Source organism: Malus domestica, chromosome 09 (genome assembly GCF_042453785.1).
Source record: "Malus domestica chromosome 09, GDT2T_hap1".
NCBI lineage: Eukaryota > Viridiplantae > Streptophyta > Magnoliopsida > Rosales > Rosaceae > Malus > Malus domestica.
In genome coordinates this window covers 13,331,859-13,348,176 of record NC_091669.1, presented here as the reverse complement: position 1 = coordinate 13,348,176, position 16,318 = coordinate 13,331,859, and the positions used below count along the sequence as shown (strand labels likewise).

General features: G+C 36.0%; 1 protein-coding gene across 1 annotated transcript; it reads right to left on the bottom strand.

Annotated features, from left to right (window-relative positions):
• Window positions 1-7,527: 7,527 nt before the first annotated feature.
• LOC139187782 (uncharacterized) lies at window positions 7,528-8,004 on the bottom strand. Its single transcript, XM_070804374.1, has one exon. The coding sequence runs from the start codon at window positions 8,002-8,004 to the stop codon at window positions 7,528-7,530; it is 477 nt and encodes a 158-aa protein (XP_070660475.1).
• Between the last annotated feature and the right edge of the window lie 8,314 nt (window positions 8,005-16,318).

The following is a 16,318-nucleotide window of genomic DNA, read 5'->3' as shown; positions in this document are numbered from 1 at the left end:
AGCTACACTCCTCGACCCTATAAGAATGCATTGAACGAATTCGATCTTCGATTTAAAATATTTACACTAGTGGATAATGTTTTATACTTAATGGAAGTATAACATTAACTCTTAAGTGTTTGTTAAATCTATCAATTTGATAGGATATGCATTCTACGAAACTAGTTTCAACGATCCAACCATCAAATATGTTTGTATATACTCCGAGATAGCATGTGTAAAAAATTGTAAAAAAAAAAAAAAACAAAACATTAAGAGATTAGGTAACGGGACCGTGAGTGAAAAAAAAATTTAAACCATTTGTTTATTTATTTATTTATTTTTAATCAATGTAACATTTTAAAATAATAAAATAGTCAATTTCTGTCGGTTATAACCGCCACCATTAACTTAGAAACTGCCAAAATATGTTAAAAATATTAAAAACAAAGAATTCAAAAATACTGAGGGTTATAATAATTTTATGGTGGCTATATCCGTTAGGAAAAATCCGCCAGGAATTTATGTTGGATATATCCGACATAAAGTAACTTTAATCCGACAGTAAATAAATTATGTGTCGGATATCTTTTATCCGTCATGATGACTTATTAACTGCCATGATCGTCCGACACCTAAAGCTAATATTGTAGTAGTGAAAAGGGTTGGGTTTAGGGTTCTAATGGGCTTGAATGCCCGGCCCAAGGCTTTGGGCTAAAGGACTCAGGCTTGTGGGTTTGGTTCAAGCCAGCCCGTTTCTCGCCGAGGAAGAAGGTCGAAGCCTCCTGTGCTTCGGTCGACGTTGAATCACCACCTTACCTTACGATCTACCTTTAGAATTAAAGGTACGAGAGAAGGGAAGAGGTTCGTACTTGCAACACACCGTGTGGTGGCCGGAGTTGGCCGAATTTTTGGCTCGAAAGTCACGGGCTCGCCGACTCACTTCCTGAGCTTTCTGTGCTTCACAGAGGATGAGGGAGCGAGAGAGAGTCGACACTGGGGGTGATGGTGGTGCCGTCTCGCTGTCGTTGTCAACTTTGGTGTGTGTTTATGCGTAGGTTCGGGGAGAGGGGGAGGGATCTACGAGAGGGAGAGAGTGTGACCGAAGAAAGAGTACTCGGGGGAGAAGAGAGGAAAGTGGGGGAGCTGCCATTTGGCAGTCAGAGAGAGTGAGGGTCAAGAGAAAATCCAAAAGGGGATCCGGATTGGGTAGAGGATAAGGGGCAAAAATGTAAATTCATAATTCCAGTAAATATGAAAATACAATTAATTTAGGGTGGGGTTTATCACATCTCGTGGCACTGAGATAAAAAACAATATTCGAAGCAAATACGTGTTGAATCCAATCCGGACTTTGTCCGAGTTTTGACACCAACAATCAAGTAGAATAAATAAAACACTAAATACAATTATGGCCGACCAAGGATGAGCATGTCCACGGCCTTATGGTCTTGTAAAATCCATCCAAGACCTTGTTAAATTACGACTCCACCTAACATGGAGGAAAGGGCCAAAGTCCTTATTAGAGAGGGTCCGTATCTAACAAGATGAAAAGGGACAAAGTCATTGTTTGAGTAGAAGGGTCCAAAGTCCTTAGTTAGTATTAATTAGTTTTATGGTATCTTGTAGACCTGGTAAACGAGTCGTATTTGTTACTTTCATGTTGTATTCGCTATTTTAATGAGTCATGTCGTATTAAACTCATTATCTTATCGTGTTCTTAATAGGTGACCTAATAATGACCAAATTTATTAATAGATCATGTCATTTTGTATCAGGTTAACGGGTCATGCAATAAACGATCATGTATGTCTACATCTTGCAAACAATATCTTATCGGGTTCTTAATGAGTGACTTGCTAATGACCCGACTTGTGAAGCGGTTCTTAACGGGTAACCCGTAACCTATTATTTTCATATCGTTCGTGCCATGTTAACAATCATGCAAAAAATTGACAGACCTAGTATTTTGCACCAAGAAAATAAGTAAAAAAAATAAAGGCCTAGTGGTTTAAAATGAATGACGAGTTTCTTGTCCTAGTGACATCTTAGACCCGCAATCAATCTTTCTGACCTAGCATTTCGGACATGTGATGATGCTTCTGACACTGTTAAGATCCTTCTCAACCCTAAATCCATGTAAGGTGAACTTGCGATCCGAACCGAATAAAAGCTTACAAGCTCGGATTCAATATGCATGGAGGATAATTAAGGTAGCTTGCACATGACAGTATTTACAAATGAAAGGAGACTAGGGCAACTTCAACCAACCCGGAAGAGGATTCAAATTAGAGTAACGCTAGGTAGTAGGTAGACCAAAATTTTAAATCAAATTTACAAACTAAATAATGTATCAATAATAAGAAATAAGTATATTAACAATACTTAAATAATAATCTAATTATCAACAATCACACATTTTAATTTATAAAATTTGATTGAAAAATTTGAACTCATTAATTAACCTTGCCGGGGAGGGGGAGGGCACAGGGTGCACTAACCTTCCGAATCACAAAAGTTATTTTATTATTTAAATTATTCTTATTAGTTTAATGGCTATCTCCGTCTGCATTTCTGTATTTGCGTTATATTCTTCACTGTTGCATCTTCAATCAATTATCGTCTTTCATATGAACTCAAAAACACAAAAAACATAAAATCCAATGCCCCCAATGTATTGATCAGACCTAGACCAAGACGTGATTCCTTGGTCGCTCAATCGCTTAGCTTGGTCGGTACGTTGCATCTGTCATCCGTACACCAATCCCAAAGAATGATCAAATTCCTTCTTGGCGGCTTCCTAGGCTGAATAGAGGAAAACATTTTGTCAAACATATACTGGTAGACCTAGAAGGTTTTCAAGTAAAATTATAGTAATTTGTTCTAACCGAGACATAAACAAAGACGAAGATAATCTTTCTAAAATAAAAAGATTCTGGAAATTTAAAAGACCCGATGTATAGATATACAAATAAATAAATAAAATTTATTATTTGAATACACCTAGGTCATTTATGACGTAATAACTAGCATTCTAAAATTCTTTATCTTCAAGCTCTGAAATTTGATTTCACTTTCTATTGGAGCAAAACTCTAACTACCAAGGGCACAAACATGACTAAAAAAATTATTTCTTTAAGAGTAAAATTAAAAAATAAAAAACTAAAAAAACACTGTATAGAATTCATTGGTCCAAGTCCTTGGCACATGAGTGGTGGCTAAAATGGTTTGTCTTTGGCGAGGGCTTCATACATGGTTCACATGCGGTTTGGCCAATGCTACAATTTTAAGCAAGACAATATGCTCTAAATAAATAACGCTCCAAAAAGTTGCTAAACCAGTGAAGGATCGGCCTAACAACCCGTAAAAGGGCACGCGTCCTTATTAGAGTGGGCCGTATCTAACAAGATGAACTGGGACAAAGTCATTGTTTGAGTAGAAGGGTCCAAATCTTTCTTTGAGTGGGACCCAGCCCAGCAAAGAGGCAAAGGGATCAAAGTCTTGTTTGGGCCTAACTCGGCCTAGCAAAGCGAAAAATGGTCCAATCCTTCGCGAGGAAAACGAGAATTTTTTATTTTTATTTTTTTTAACAAATGATATTATTTACATTAAAAGAAGAGGATGAGTTTAGCCACACTATGCTTGCAAGAGACCTTAAGGTTGAGTCGGGGCCACTTCTAGATGGCCTAGGAACTAGAATTGTCCCGACCTAGTTAAAAACCACCTAGCCCACTGCAAAATTAATTAGTATATTTAATTTTAGGGTATTTTGGAGATCTGGTAAACAAGTTGTGTTTTTCGTTTTTGTTTCATATACGTTATTAACAGGTCATGTCGTGTCAAACTTGTTATCTTAACGTGTTCTTAAAAATTGACCCGATAACGACATAATACTCACTTTCTGATTTGGCCTAATAAAAAAAAATGTCACATGTTCTTTGGTTTTTAAAGCACAAGAAAAATTAATAACATGTCAATTCTTGACTAGAGCAATAACACGTGTAAAAAAATATTGGACAAAATTAAAAGTTGAGTACACGCTTATGAGTACCCAAGTATTATCGTTAAAAGTAAAGGATATCATTTGCAAAAGTTTTGTCGGTTATTTGAATAGAGTGATGCTAGGGGATCACATATTTATACCATGTCACATGATCTAGCAAATGTTTCATACAATCATTAGCCAATGAAATGAATTTATTAACTAACATGTCAAGTACACAGCAGTTGCTACATTAGAAATTACATCAATGTGATACAAAATATGATTTCCCTAACCTTTATCATTTGGATATTAGGATATTTTTGGTATATGTTGGATTAAAAATATTCTAACAAACACTTTTTATGGAAGGTGCGGTGGGAGAGGGATGCATGCATTTTAACTTCTCATCATTATTTTATCTGTATTATACACACAAGAAACGTTTATATACCGAGTAGGGAAATGTTAAGGAGACTCTCTCAAAAGTGAGACTCTTCATAGACTCTCTGTCATCTCATGCTTTTGACACAATTCTCGTGTCAACGTTATAAAACATTGTGCCGAAAAAATAAGGTGACAGAGAACCCATAGAAAGTCCTTATTTGAAAAGAGTCTTCTTAATTAGCATTTCTCTACCAAGTAATAGTACTATGTGACTTACCAACCAATTAGTCTATTAGGCAACGACTAGATGCATGTTAGCCAATAGAAAATATCCAACTACATGTTTGTGTGCAATCATCTTTTTAAAGAGGAATTAAAAAGTATGTTGGTTACCATGCTTGAAAAACGGAGAGAGTGCAAGAAAACAGCAAGATAAATTTAGATAAACAAAAGATTGGGACCATTTACTATACTTCATTGTTTTCACCCAATTCCAAATTGGGACCAGCATTTGTATACAAAAAAGATCAGAAAATGCTGGACTATGTACATGCAAAAATTATTGACCAACCTAAAATAGACATTCTGGACAACATTTAGACAGAAAGCATTGGAAAATGCTGGCCTACCGCCTATGTACATGCCCCAAAATATTGATCAACCTAGATAACAGATTGGGACCAGCATTTGCATACAAAATATTACAAAATGCTGTGCTATGTACATGCAAAAAATATTGTCTACGCTAGATCAGAGAGAGTTATTTACAAACCTAAAAATAAGAAAAACACTGTTTGATGCATATTTGATTAAAGGAGCAAAATAACATCAATTCAAAAGGAAGATTCAGTGTTCTTTCTGCGGCAAATGGACAGGAAAAAAGTTGATAACCGCATTTTGCATGATCTGAAAAATACAATAAAACCAAGTGTTGTTTCAAGTAAGAAAATAGGGAAAGACAATGAGATAAAAGTACGTGGTATGTATTTTTTTTGTATAAGATAGAAACAAATAAAATGCTCTGGAGGAAAATTAAACAAACAATATTATATCAATTCGAAATAAAGTATTATGCTAAGAACGCTAAATTTCGACTGGAGTGAGTTGGATGGAAAGATCCTTAAATAATTGGAAAGTGAAAATAGATGTGTTTGATTTGTATACAAACAAATTAACACTTGCAGAACAAGTAAGCATTAAGGGTAGTTACCTAGTCTTTTTTGGAGGGACTTGAATATGTTTTTGCAGCAGCCGGAGATGATATATTTTGCAACAACTTTATAGGAACTTCATCAAAGTCTTGCGCATTTTCTTCTGAGATCTCTTCTACATCACTGTCTTAAATTTGTGACAAAAGTTGGCAGACATGAGTATAAGATAGTTTAAAGTTTGCACATTGCCAAAAAAAAAAAAAAAAATTATTAACTGAGGAACGATCTGCAGCCATGGGTAGCACGCACAGCCAAAGGCTTTGAGAGTGTGATACTGAGGGACAGCATTGAAAAGTTTTTCCCAAGGGCTAGTAGAAGATGCTTGAGGAGGCAGTCTATTTATAATGTAGACAGCAGTCTGAAAAGCCTCAACCCAGAATTTTGGTGCCATTCCACTCTGAAGAGAAGAGTCCGACCCATTTCAACAATATGCCTGTGCTTCCTTTCTGCGCAGCCGTTTTGTTCAGGTGTATGCGGACAACTTAACTGATGTGTAATACCCTGTTCATTGAGAAAAGTCTGAAAATTCTTGCTTAAGAACTCACCCCCTGAATCTGACCTGAGACATTGGATCTTGCAAGAAAAGAAATTTGTAACTTTGAGAACAAAAGTCTTGAAAGTGGAGTAAACATTAGACTTATAAACCATAGGATAAAGCCAGCTGTATTTAGTGTAGTCATCTACCAAAATGAGGTAATACTTGAAACCAGTACATGAAAGAGTGGGAGAAGGACCCCAAACATCTGTATGCAGTAAGTGAAAAGGCCTAGTGGAAGTACAAGGCAAAGTAGAAAATGGTAATCTAGATGCCTTCCCCATCTTACAATCAGGACAAATGGACCCTGAATTGACAGAACCAATAATAGGTAGCTGATGTTTATGGACAACATTATGTAAAACTAAGCTCGATGGGTGACCGAGTCTTTTATGCCAGAGATGAACATCTGCCTTAGCTATCATTAATGCCGTAGGCGAGAGAGCAATTCCTGAGGTTTTATTGGATGTAGTCCAGTAGAAAGGATATAAGCCGCCTTCACAGAGGCCCTGGAAAAGCATCTTCCCAGTTCTTGGGTCCTTGATATAGAACCCAAAAGGATCAAAAGTCAGAGAAGCCCAATTGTCATAGACAAATTTGTAAACTGATAACAGATTATGGGATGCTTTGGGAACCAACAACACATCATTGAGCTTAAATGTAGCATTGGAAGTACGAATTAAGGCAGATCCAGTATGAGAAATATACAGACCTTTACCATTACCAACAAACAGCTGATCACTGCCATTGTAGGGAATTGCAGAATTAAGAGAGGATGGATCAGGTGTCACATGATGAGAGGCTCCACTATCAGTCAACCAATAGCTCGGTGGAGGAGAAGGCGTAGCCGTCATGCCAACAGGAGGTCCATGATTTGATCTTTGAGATGCAAACTGAAGGAGCTTCTCACAGTTGAGAGCTTCATGACCAAATTTGAGACATAATTGGCACTGAAGAGAGCGGCCAGAAAAGGAATTGTTGAAATGCTGACCAGAGAATGTGGATCTGGAATTAGGACCAGGACCAAGAAGACTGCCAGAAGTGTTGTTGTAATGACGATTGCCTCCAAAATTGCGATTCGAATTGTAGCGATTTTTGTTTTGAAATCGACCACGGGAATTACCTCTGAAATTGTTGGAACCAGAAAAACCAGGTTGAGCCGTATAAGCATGAAACAGTGCTGAAGAAGAAGACGGTTCTCTGGTTTTGCGTTTTTGAAGAGAAATCTCTTTACTCAGGAGTAATCCATGCAGCTCATCAGGATTGACAAAGTCAGATCGTGTTTCAATAGAATCAATAAATGATTCATACTCAGTGGAGAGACCAGAAAGAATGTAGGCCACAAGATCTGAGTCAGAAATCGGTTCGCCAGCCGCGGCAAGTTTATCAGAGATTTCCTTAAGAGAGTTGAGGTAATCAGTCATTGAAGAGTCTCATTTTTGGATAGTCTGAATCTTCGAACGAAGGCTGTGAATGTGAGTACGAGATGCACCAGAAAACCGACGTTCGAGAGAGTGCCAGAGAGATCTGGAATCGTCCATGCCAACCGTCAATGGAAGGAGATCTTCAGATAATGTTGAATTAATCCAAATCATCAGGATTTGATCACGATCGCACCAAGTCTCAAATGCGGGATTAGAAACTTGAGATCCAGACGAATCAGTCACAAATGGAGGAGGACACACATCAGTTCCATTGACAAGCCCTAAAAGCTTGAATCGTTTTAGAACAGGAAGAAAGAGACTACGCCAAGTGATGTAGTTGTGGCGAGTGAGCTTCGTTGCAACCATGCCAGTGATATTCTGAACAATGATCGAAGAAAGAGACGGATTGGACGCATTGGGCGCGACATTAGAACCAGAAGAACCAGCCAGAGAAGAAGGATCCGCATAATTCACACCAGTCGCCATCAGAGAAGCAAGATTGGAGAAGAAATTTTAAGAAATTGAAGAAGTTCAGGCAGATAAGATCTGTTTGGGAGAAGAGAAAGGGTGAGAAAATTCAAGAAGACGGAAGTGGTGGATCTAGGTCGTTAGACACCGGCGAAGATACCATGTGGAAGCTTATGATTCTGTGAGAGAAAGGATAAAGGTAGAGAGAGAGAGAGAGGATTCTAGAAAGAGAAGTGTATTGATTGAATGAATTGATCTTACCGTCTGAAAGAATACAATATCATATAAATAGGTACAATTAGCTTAACAGCTAAGTAAAGTAAAACCTTTAATTACATATAGGTTCTATTATATTCCTAACAGTTCAGGACGGCAAAAAGACATCTTCTAGCTAATTCTCTCTTTCTTTTGAATGACTGGGCACTTGTGTCAGGCGCAGAAGTAGAAGATAAAACTGTGGTTGAGGACACTGCGATATCTCTTAGCAAGTTCTGTGGAGTTGCTGGTTCTATAGTTGAATCTTCAGAAACATTGTAAATCAAGACATCGTTCGTGTTCAACATGTTCTTCCTGGTTCCAAACCACAAATGAAAAATTTTCTTCTGCCCTATTTGTTTGTGGCTAGATTTTCCGTTGGGGATGTTTCCTAGCCGACGAGCACACAGCTCCCCGAGAGGTTGGTGCCGGCTAATGCTTTCTGTCGGGCTTCTGCTTATTGGCAAGCTTGTCGGGCAAATCTTGTCGGGCAAGGCTGAAAGAGAAGGACATGGTTAACTTTGAAAGGTGCCTTTGTAGGGCCCTAGGTGTAGGCCTTGAGGCTCACAATCAATATTAACTTTTAGGTGTTCAGGCGTGCCACTGCCATCTCTAGCATGGCAGATGTAAAACAGATGTTGAGTTTTAATTGTATATATATCCGAGAGGCTGTTTTAGTTATGAAATGTGCCTTTGTGGGGCCTTAGGTGTAGGCCTTGAGGCTTCCCATCAATAACTAACCCAGTACTCGAACATATACTGTTTATTTCATTGGTTGCAGAAGTGTTATGACTATTATACTTCTAATTACCCGAGCCCGAAGAGCAGAATGCATCCAAATAGGTGCCTTTGTAGGGCCTTAGGTGTAGGCCTTGGAATAATGTTCTTTTTTATGCCTTGAGACCAAGGACTTTTGAATGATCAATCTTACATGCCCGAGGGTTTAAAACTTAGATCTGATTTAAGTTGTGACTACATATTCCAATCGGATTCAAGCACTGATGAGTCTTTTAATTATCAACTTGCGGGAACTAACTTGGATACAAATGGAAGTATACAACATATTACTAGACTTATGAATGAAAAGACAAAAAACAAAGAGGATCATGCAAGGTTTCTCCTTGTCGGGCAAGACTGGTCATCTTGCAACTTCCTATCTTTGTGATTTATAGAGGGGCTTGAGCTTAGAAATAAGGATAGGAAAGAGTGTTTACAGAAAGAAATCGATACTACAACAAGATTTATACAAGGTAGCAGAGCTTTTACAAAGGCGTTGGGTGAAGGTTGATCCCGAAAGAGATGAAGGCTTGGGCTGACTACAGCTTCGTTGAAAGCAAATCTGGCTTGAGCAGAGTTTGTACTTGTATTTGTTTGTTTGTTTGAGTGTCCTCATCACCAAGTCTTTACAACTTGTGCCAAAGAGTTTCTCACCAGATTTACCAATAATCAAAGCGTTCATGTCATTGGTTTCGTCCTCGAGGACCAAGTATAGTTTGTACCTACGGATAAAAGTTTAAATTAAATAAGATTGATCATCAGATATATATTTCTTGAGCAAAGCGAAAGAAAATGTATTGACAAATACTGTTCACTGTTTAGTTTTCTTGATTAACATAGCTTTAAAATCAATTGATATGAAGTAAGTGAAAAATAATAATGAAAACTGATGGAAGAAAAGAATTTGTTTCATATATTGACAAATACTGACAAATACTGTTCAGTGTTTAGTTTTCTTGATTAACATAGCTTTAAAATCAATTGATATGAGGTAACCGTAAGTGAAAAAGAATAATGAAAACTAGTGAAAGAAAATAATTTAAACAAATTATACCAGATGGTGGATAACTGTTTGAGTAAATAACAAATGCTGAATACTTCTAGTAAATAGTTAGTTTTCTCATAGTATTGTTTTCACCGATTGATAATTTAATCTGTGGCATGAAAAATAAATGGACAACACAGATTTATAAATCTGTCATAACACCAATATTTTGGTCAACTAATATGAACTTAGAACTTTCTAATATTGTTAAAAGTGAGATGTATAGGTTTTTCATTTTTATAGAGCAATAATTAAACTTTGGGTAAGAAAAACACATTATTGACACACCCTGATCCAGATTGTCCACTAAGGCTCCGAATCGAACTGTGTTGGTCGACACCTAGAAGGTGACGAAGCCATAAAGTGTAGTGATGTGGAAAATGTGAATAAATTTAAGGGAGTTTTAACGAAAAGCCCACGGTACTGTTCACTTTAACGAAAAACCATATTTTTACACTAAAAAGTCAAACCTAGTACTATTCACTTTACCCTTTATTTTGTCCTTATCATTAAAACTCAAAGTTTTCAAGCCCTTTTCATTAGTTTTCCTTAAATTTAAACCTAAAAGTGCCTAAATACGAGAGTGCGCTGTGAGCGGGAATGAACTCATTTCACACGTGACATCAGAGCATAGGTAAAGTACAATAGAGTGGATTGAAAATCATACCATCGAAGGTAATCTTCAATACCAAGACTTGCCACGAATCTTCGTCGATACAAAAACTCTGCTTCTAGAACCTGGAGGGATAAAAACAAGAGTGAGTGGGCCTGACAATAAAACTTTAATAAATACCTTCTAAAAGATATAACCTCTCGCTATAATACCTGTATAGGGTTCAGGAAATCATACTACATATAAGTATGAAATCAAATGTAAATCAATAGTAAATCCAAGAATATTCCAAATCACTACATATCGACAACAATATAATAAATCAAGTGCTCATCAATCTATGGTAACCCATGAGTCAAGAGTTGCCTAACGCAACCTGTACGACTCATAAATCAATCTATGATAACACATGAGTCAGAGTCGCCTAATGCAACCTGTATAACTCATAGGCAACCTGTACGACAGTGTCGGAGTTGCCTATTATTGCAACCTATACAACAATGTCGGAGTTGCCTATTATTGCAACATGTACAACAATGTCATTGAAAATCATACATTCGAAGGTAATCTTCAATACCAAGACTTGCCATGAATCCTCGTCGATACGAAAACTCTGCTTCTAGAAATTGGAGGGATAAAAACAAGAGTGAGTGGGCCTAAAAATAAAGCTTTAATAAAGACCTTCTAAAAGATATAACCCATCGTTGTAATACCTGTATAGGGTTCAGGAAATCATACTACATATAAGTATGAAATCAAATGTAAATCAACAGTAAATTCAAGATATTCCAAATCACTACATATTGGCAACAAATGAGTCGGAGTTGTCTATACAACCTGTACGACTCATAGGCAACCTGTACGACAGTGTCGTCTATACAACCTGTACGACTTATAGGCAACCTGTACGACAGTGTCGGAGTTGCCTATTATTGCAACATGTACAACAATGTCGGAGTTGCCTATTGTTGCAACATGTACGACAATGTCGGAGTTGCCTATCATTGCAACATGTATGACAATGCCGAAGTTGCATAAAATATAAATATAGTCATGCCATCAATCAATCATTTCAAATAACACCATAAACTCACCTGAACTTACCTGTACATCATGCGTTCACCTTAGCACTTCAAGGGATTCACAACGTTTATATGTAGGTAATATGCATATGGTTATACCATAATGCAATCTAAAACTCAACCATATCATAGTATTTTAGAATATACAAATATATATATGACATGGCATAAAATGCATAAATCAATTTAAAATCGTTTGTGGAATTATCAATGATATACATACGATAAAAAAAAAAGACCCACTCACCTGAGGTCCGCGCTACGACTCCCTAGCACGAACATCGAGACGTCACGAACGATCCTCACCTAGAACAATTATTCAGTCACGTCTCAGAACTCTTATCAATAGAACACATAACCTACATAAAACACATCCCAAGGACGTTCTAGAATGATTTGAGACCCATTGATAAAAAGTCAACCGTCGATCAAAGATCAACAGTAGGGTCCACAACCCTACGTAACTCAATCCAAAAGATCCGCATCTTGGATTTCTGATCTGTAACTTCCAAATATCCACATTATGCTTCTAAAACATCATACTAAAGTTTCATTACGATCCAACAGTTGAATCTCCGTCAATTGCCAATTCAAGTGGCGGTCAACGTTTTATTTTACAAAATTACAAATCCAATTCGGGAAGATCTGTACATCATATTCCCAATCCGTAAGTTTCTAATATCCTTAAATATTACATACTATAATATTAAAGTTTGGTGACGATCCAACGGTCGGATCATCGATTCACATAATGTTCAAGTAGCGGTCTTTATCAAAACTATGTTCAAATGATGAGATTTCATCAATCGGACTTCACCTATGGAATTGACGTGTCAAACTTAGCTTAGAAAGGTCAGGGGGTGACTCGGCTCGTGCGCCGCCGCACACGGCGGTCCGCCACCCTGATTGGCCGAAAAATTTAACTATCTCCAAAAATTCTCAAATTTTACAGAAATGAAGATCTCAAAGAGTAGAGCAAGTTTTATACCTGTGACCAAGTTCAATTTGGCAGGGAAAGGCTCCAATTTCACTCAAACCCGCCGGAACCCTAAAATGGGTGAACTTTGATTCTCCTTCCTCGGTGTTCTAACGTCTCTACCACTTGTTGGGTCTTGTTCCTGGGTGCAAGGGAAGTTGATTAAGGGTAGTTTTAGGTGGTGAAACTTGCCGGATCGGAGGAATCACCATCGAGCACCTCCGGTGCTCCGGTGGGGTTCCTCATGATTTTGGACCTAAAAACCCTCAAATATGGGTGGAGATGGTAGAGGGAAGGTCACTAAGTGTTTTGCAAGTGTTGGATGGTAGTGGTTCAACGAAAAAAATGGCGAAAATCGTCGGAGTTTGATCGGTTTGGGTGTGGGGGTACATTGCCCGACGGGAAGGTTTATTTTTATTTATTTTTTAATTTTTTTCCCCTTCTCCCTTCCTGATTGTTTCTCCTTTATCTATCCTTGAAGCTTATTGGCTTCTTTCCCACAAGGTGGGAGTTCAAATAATTTATAAACTAAAATATAAATAACCACTTTCAAATGTCTGTAACTATACCGTTACAATCCGGACTAGCGAACAGCCTTCGCTTATGCATTCATACCAACGAGCACTACACAAATACGCCAATAGAATAAGTCATACGTTCCTCTAGACGATGGTCAACAGAAGTCAAAATCCTTGCCTCTAGGGCATTTTCGTCAATTCCCTCGATTAAAATAAATAAAAACGTAATTTTAAGGACAGGTTGTCACATTATTATAGGTTATGACAGCAACAATTTTAACTAATAAGAAGCAATGCATTTTTAATTGTATAATATTGAGATTTTAAAAATTATCACAAACCAACAATTTTAGCCAATAAATAGTAGTATAAGGGACAACCAAAAAAGAAAAAACAATGTAAGAAATATTTTGCACAACAGGTGATAAAATTTAATCATAAGATGTTAAAGATTACCAAGGAGTTGGTAGTTGGTTTGCATGTTTTTGGCAGATCAGTTGCCCAGTTGTTAGATCTTTTGTACATTTGTTTGGCACAGTTTGGGCAAGCATTATACCACCAATCGTATTATGTGTCAAATCGCTTGACAGATGCTTTGTAGAGAAATATTTCGTTGTTTAAAGTAATTTAACAAAGATTTGGATGAGCAAGATTAATAAATAATATTTTTAACCAATTGTGTGAACATGCAATCAATATTTTTAACATAAGATAAACAAATTTGTATAAATCCGGATCTAAAAGGGCTAGCTCTTCAATTGTGACTTTCTTTGCTGTTTGTAAGGTTTGAGCTTCACTGTCTTGTTTTGTAGAGGGTGCTAGTATTTTTAGAGGCTCTGTGCACTTGGAAAAGCTGCAGAGTTTAAAACAGTACATTAGTTCATACATTTTCTGAGAATTGCTTTTATTTTAAGGAAAACTAATGAAAAGAGCTTGAAAACTTTGAGTTTTAATGATAAGGACAAAATAAAGGGTAAAGTGAATAGTACCAGGATTGACTTTTTAGTGTAAAAATGTGGTTTTTCGTTAAAGTGAACAGTACCAGAAGCTTTTCGTTAAAGTTCCCTTTATTTTATTGTAAGAGCATATAACAATTTTTTTTATATATAAAAAAGCTGTAAACACACTTACACTTATTTATTGAAAACACTGTAAAAAAAAAAAAAAACAATAGCAAACAGATTAGCTTTTAATCAAGTCACTGATTTCCTGCGAAATGAATGATGTTCTAATTTTCTGTTTACCAAATTGTAAAAAAAATAAATATTGAAAGTGATAAAACAATTGAAAAGCATTGTTTTATTTGTGTGCATACATACAGAAGAAGAGTTGTGATGCAATTTCAGCAAAATGCTTGCCTTTAAATGAAATGCTGTTACGAAATTTTCAAACATATACTAAGAGCGATAGGAAATAGTCTTAACACCATTGTTTAATTGGTGTGTATACATGCAGAAAACGAGCTGGCAAGCAAATTCAACTAAACTTACTTTTGTGAAATGCTGTAAAAAAGTGATCAAAACAAGTGAATTTATTTGGCCAACATGTTAAGAAAATATTAGTAGAGCATGTATTAGATATTATTTGAATATAATAAAAAACTTTAATAGTAAACAGAGTAGTTTCTAATTAAATTAAGGAGTAATTAGGTTTTCATCCTTATTTTTACTACTCTATTGATTAAAACCTTATTACTTTTCAATTTTTGATCAAAGTCCTTTGTATTAATAATATCATTAATTATTTCAATAATAAAATATTTTTTATTTCTAAATATATTCATTTAATATTAAAAATGTTACAATTAGTATATTTATATTTATGGCTAAATTTTTTATTATATATTTTTATTTTTAGTTTGTACCCATTTTTAATTTGCAACCCTTTTTTAATTTGTACCAATTTTCCTTTCAATTTTAATTTGTACCCATATATTAATTTCTTTTTGTGCCCATATTTTTTAAAGTTTTATTTGTATTGTACCCATATTTTTTTATTTATTTGTACCCATTTTTATTTTTGCTAAATGTACCCATTTTGAAGAATGTACCCATGTTTTGATACAATAATTTTTTGGTTATTTTTTATGAATGTACCCATGTTTACGTGTCACACACACACACACAATAGTATATTTATATTTTAATATTTTTAATCCCACAAATTATGGTTTTTTATTTAAAATCTCATTACTATAAACAACTATAAATTTTAATTTTTAATTTAAAAAATATAGTAACGTACATAGAAATAAATTATCAATTAATTTTAGGGACTTGGATCAAAAATTGAAAAACAACAAGGTTTCAGTCAAAAATTGTTCATAACTAGGGACCGCATCTAAAGTCTCCCTTAAATTAAATACCTGGGAACATCTAGACTTTTAAACTTGTAAAAATCACGACAATCGGTAGAGACAATGTGACACACCCCGACCAAGATCAAGGCATGCTGGCCGTCACTTAAGGGTGACGTAGACATGTGCACAGTGTGGAAGCATTAAGGATAAGAAATATACGAATAATTAAAATCGAAACTACTAGAGTGCACTAGAAAGCGAGAAGTGTTAGGAGTAAGATACAAAAGTAAATACTCCTAATCAGAGCATAGAAAGTTTAGGTGCAGTCCAGTAGGACAAATACTAATCATACAGTACCATAAGATGTCCCACAATTATTTTGATAGGTCAGAACCGCCGAAATCCTCAAGGCCACCGATAGCAAGCTTACCTAAAACCTAGAGGGGCGCAAAACAGAAAACGTGAGTGGGCAAAAACAAATGTTTTACAAAACCATTTCATTTATCAACATTTCTAACCCCTCGCTATAAAACATGTATAATTTTTCCTAGAATCAGAAGATAAGCATATACATAAATATATATGTAAATATATTAATTCAAATCATGCTTCACAATATCATATTCATATGTATGCTATGCCAAGATATAACAAAGTAAGCAATTCAGGTGAGAATAATTTCATATAAATATAACATGTTAGCCAGAACCCTTATGGTAGTCTGTACGGCTGAATTCATAGCTCAAAAGTCAATCTAGCTGGAGTCA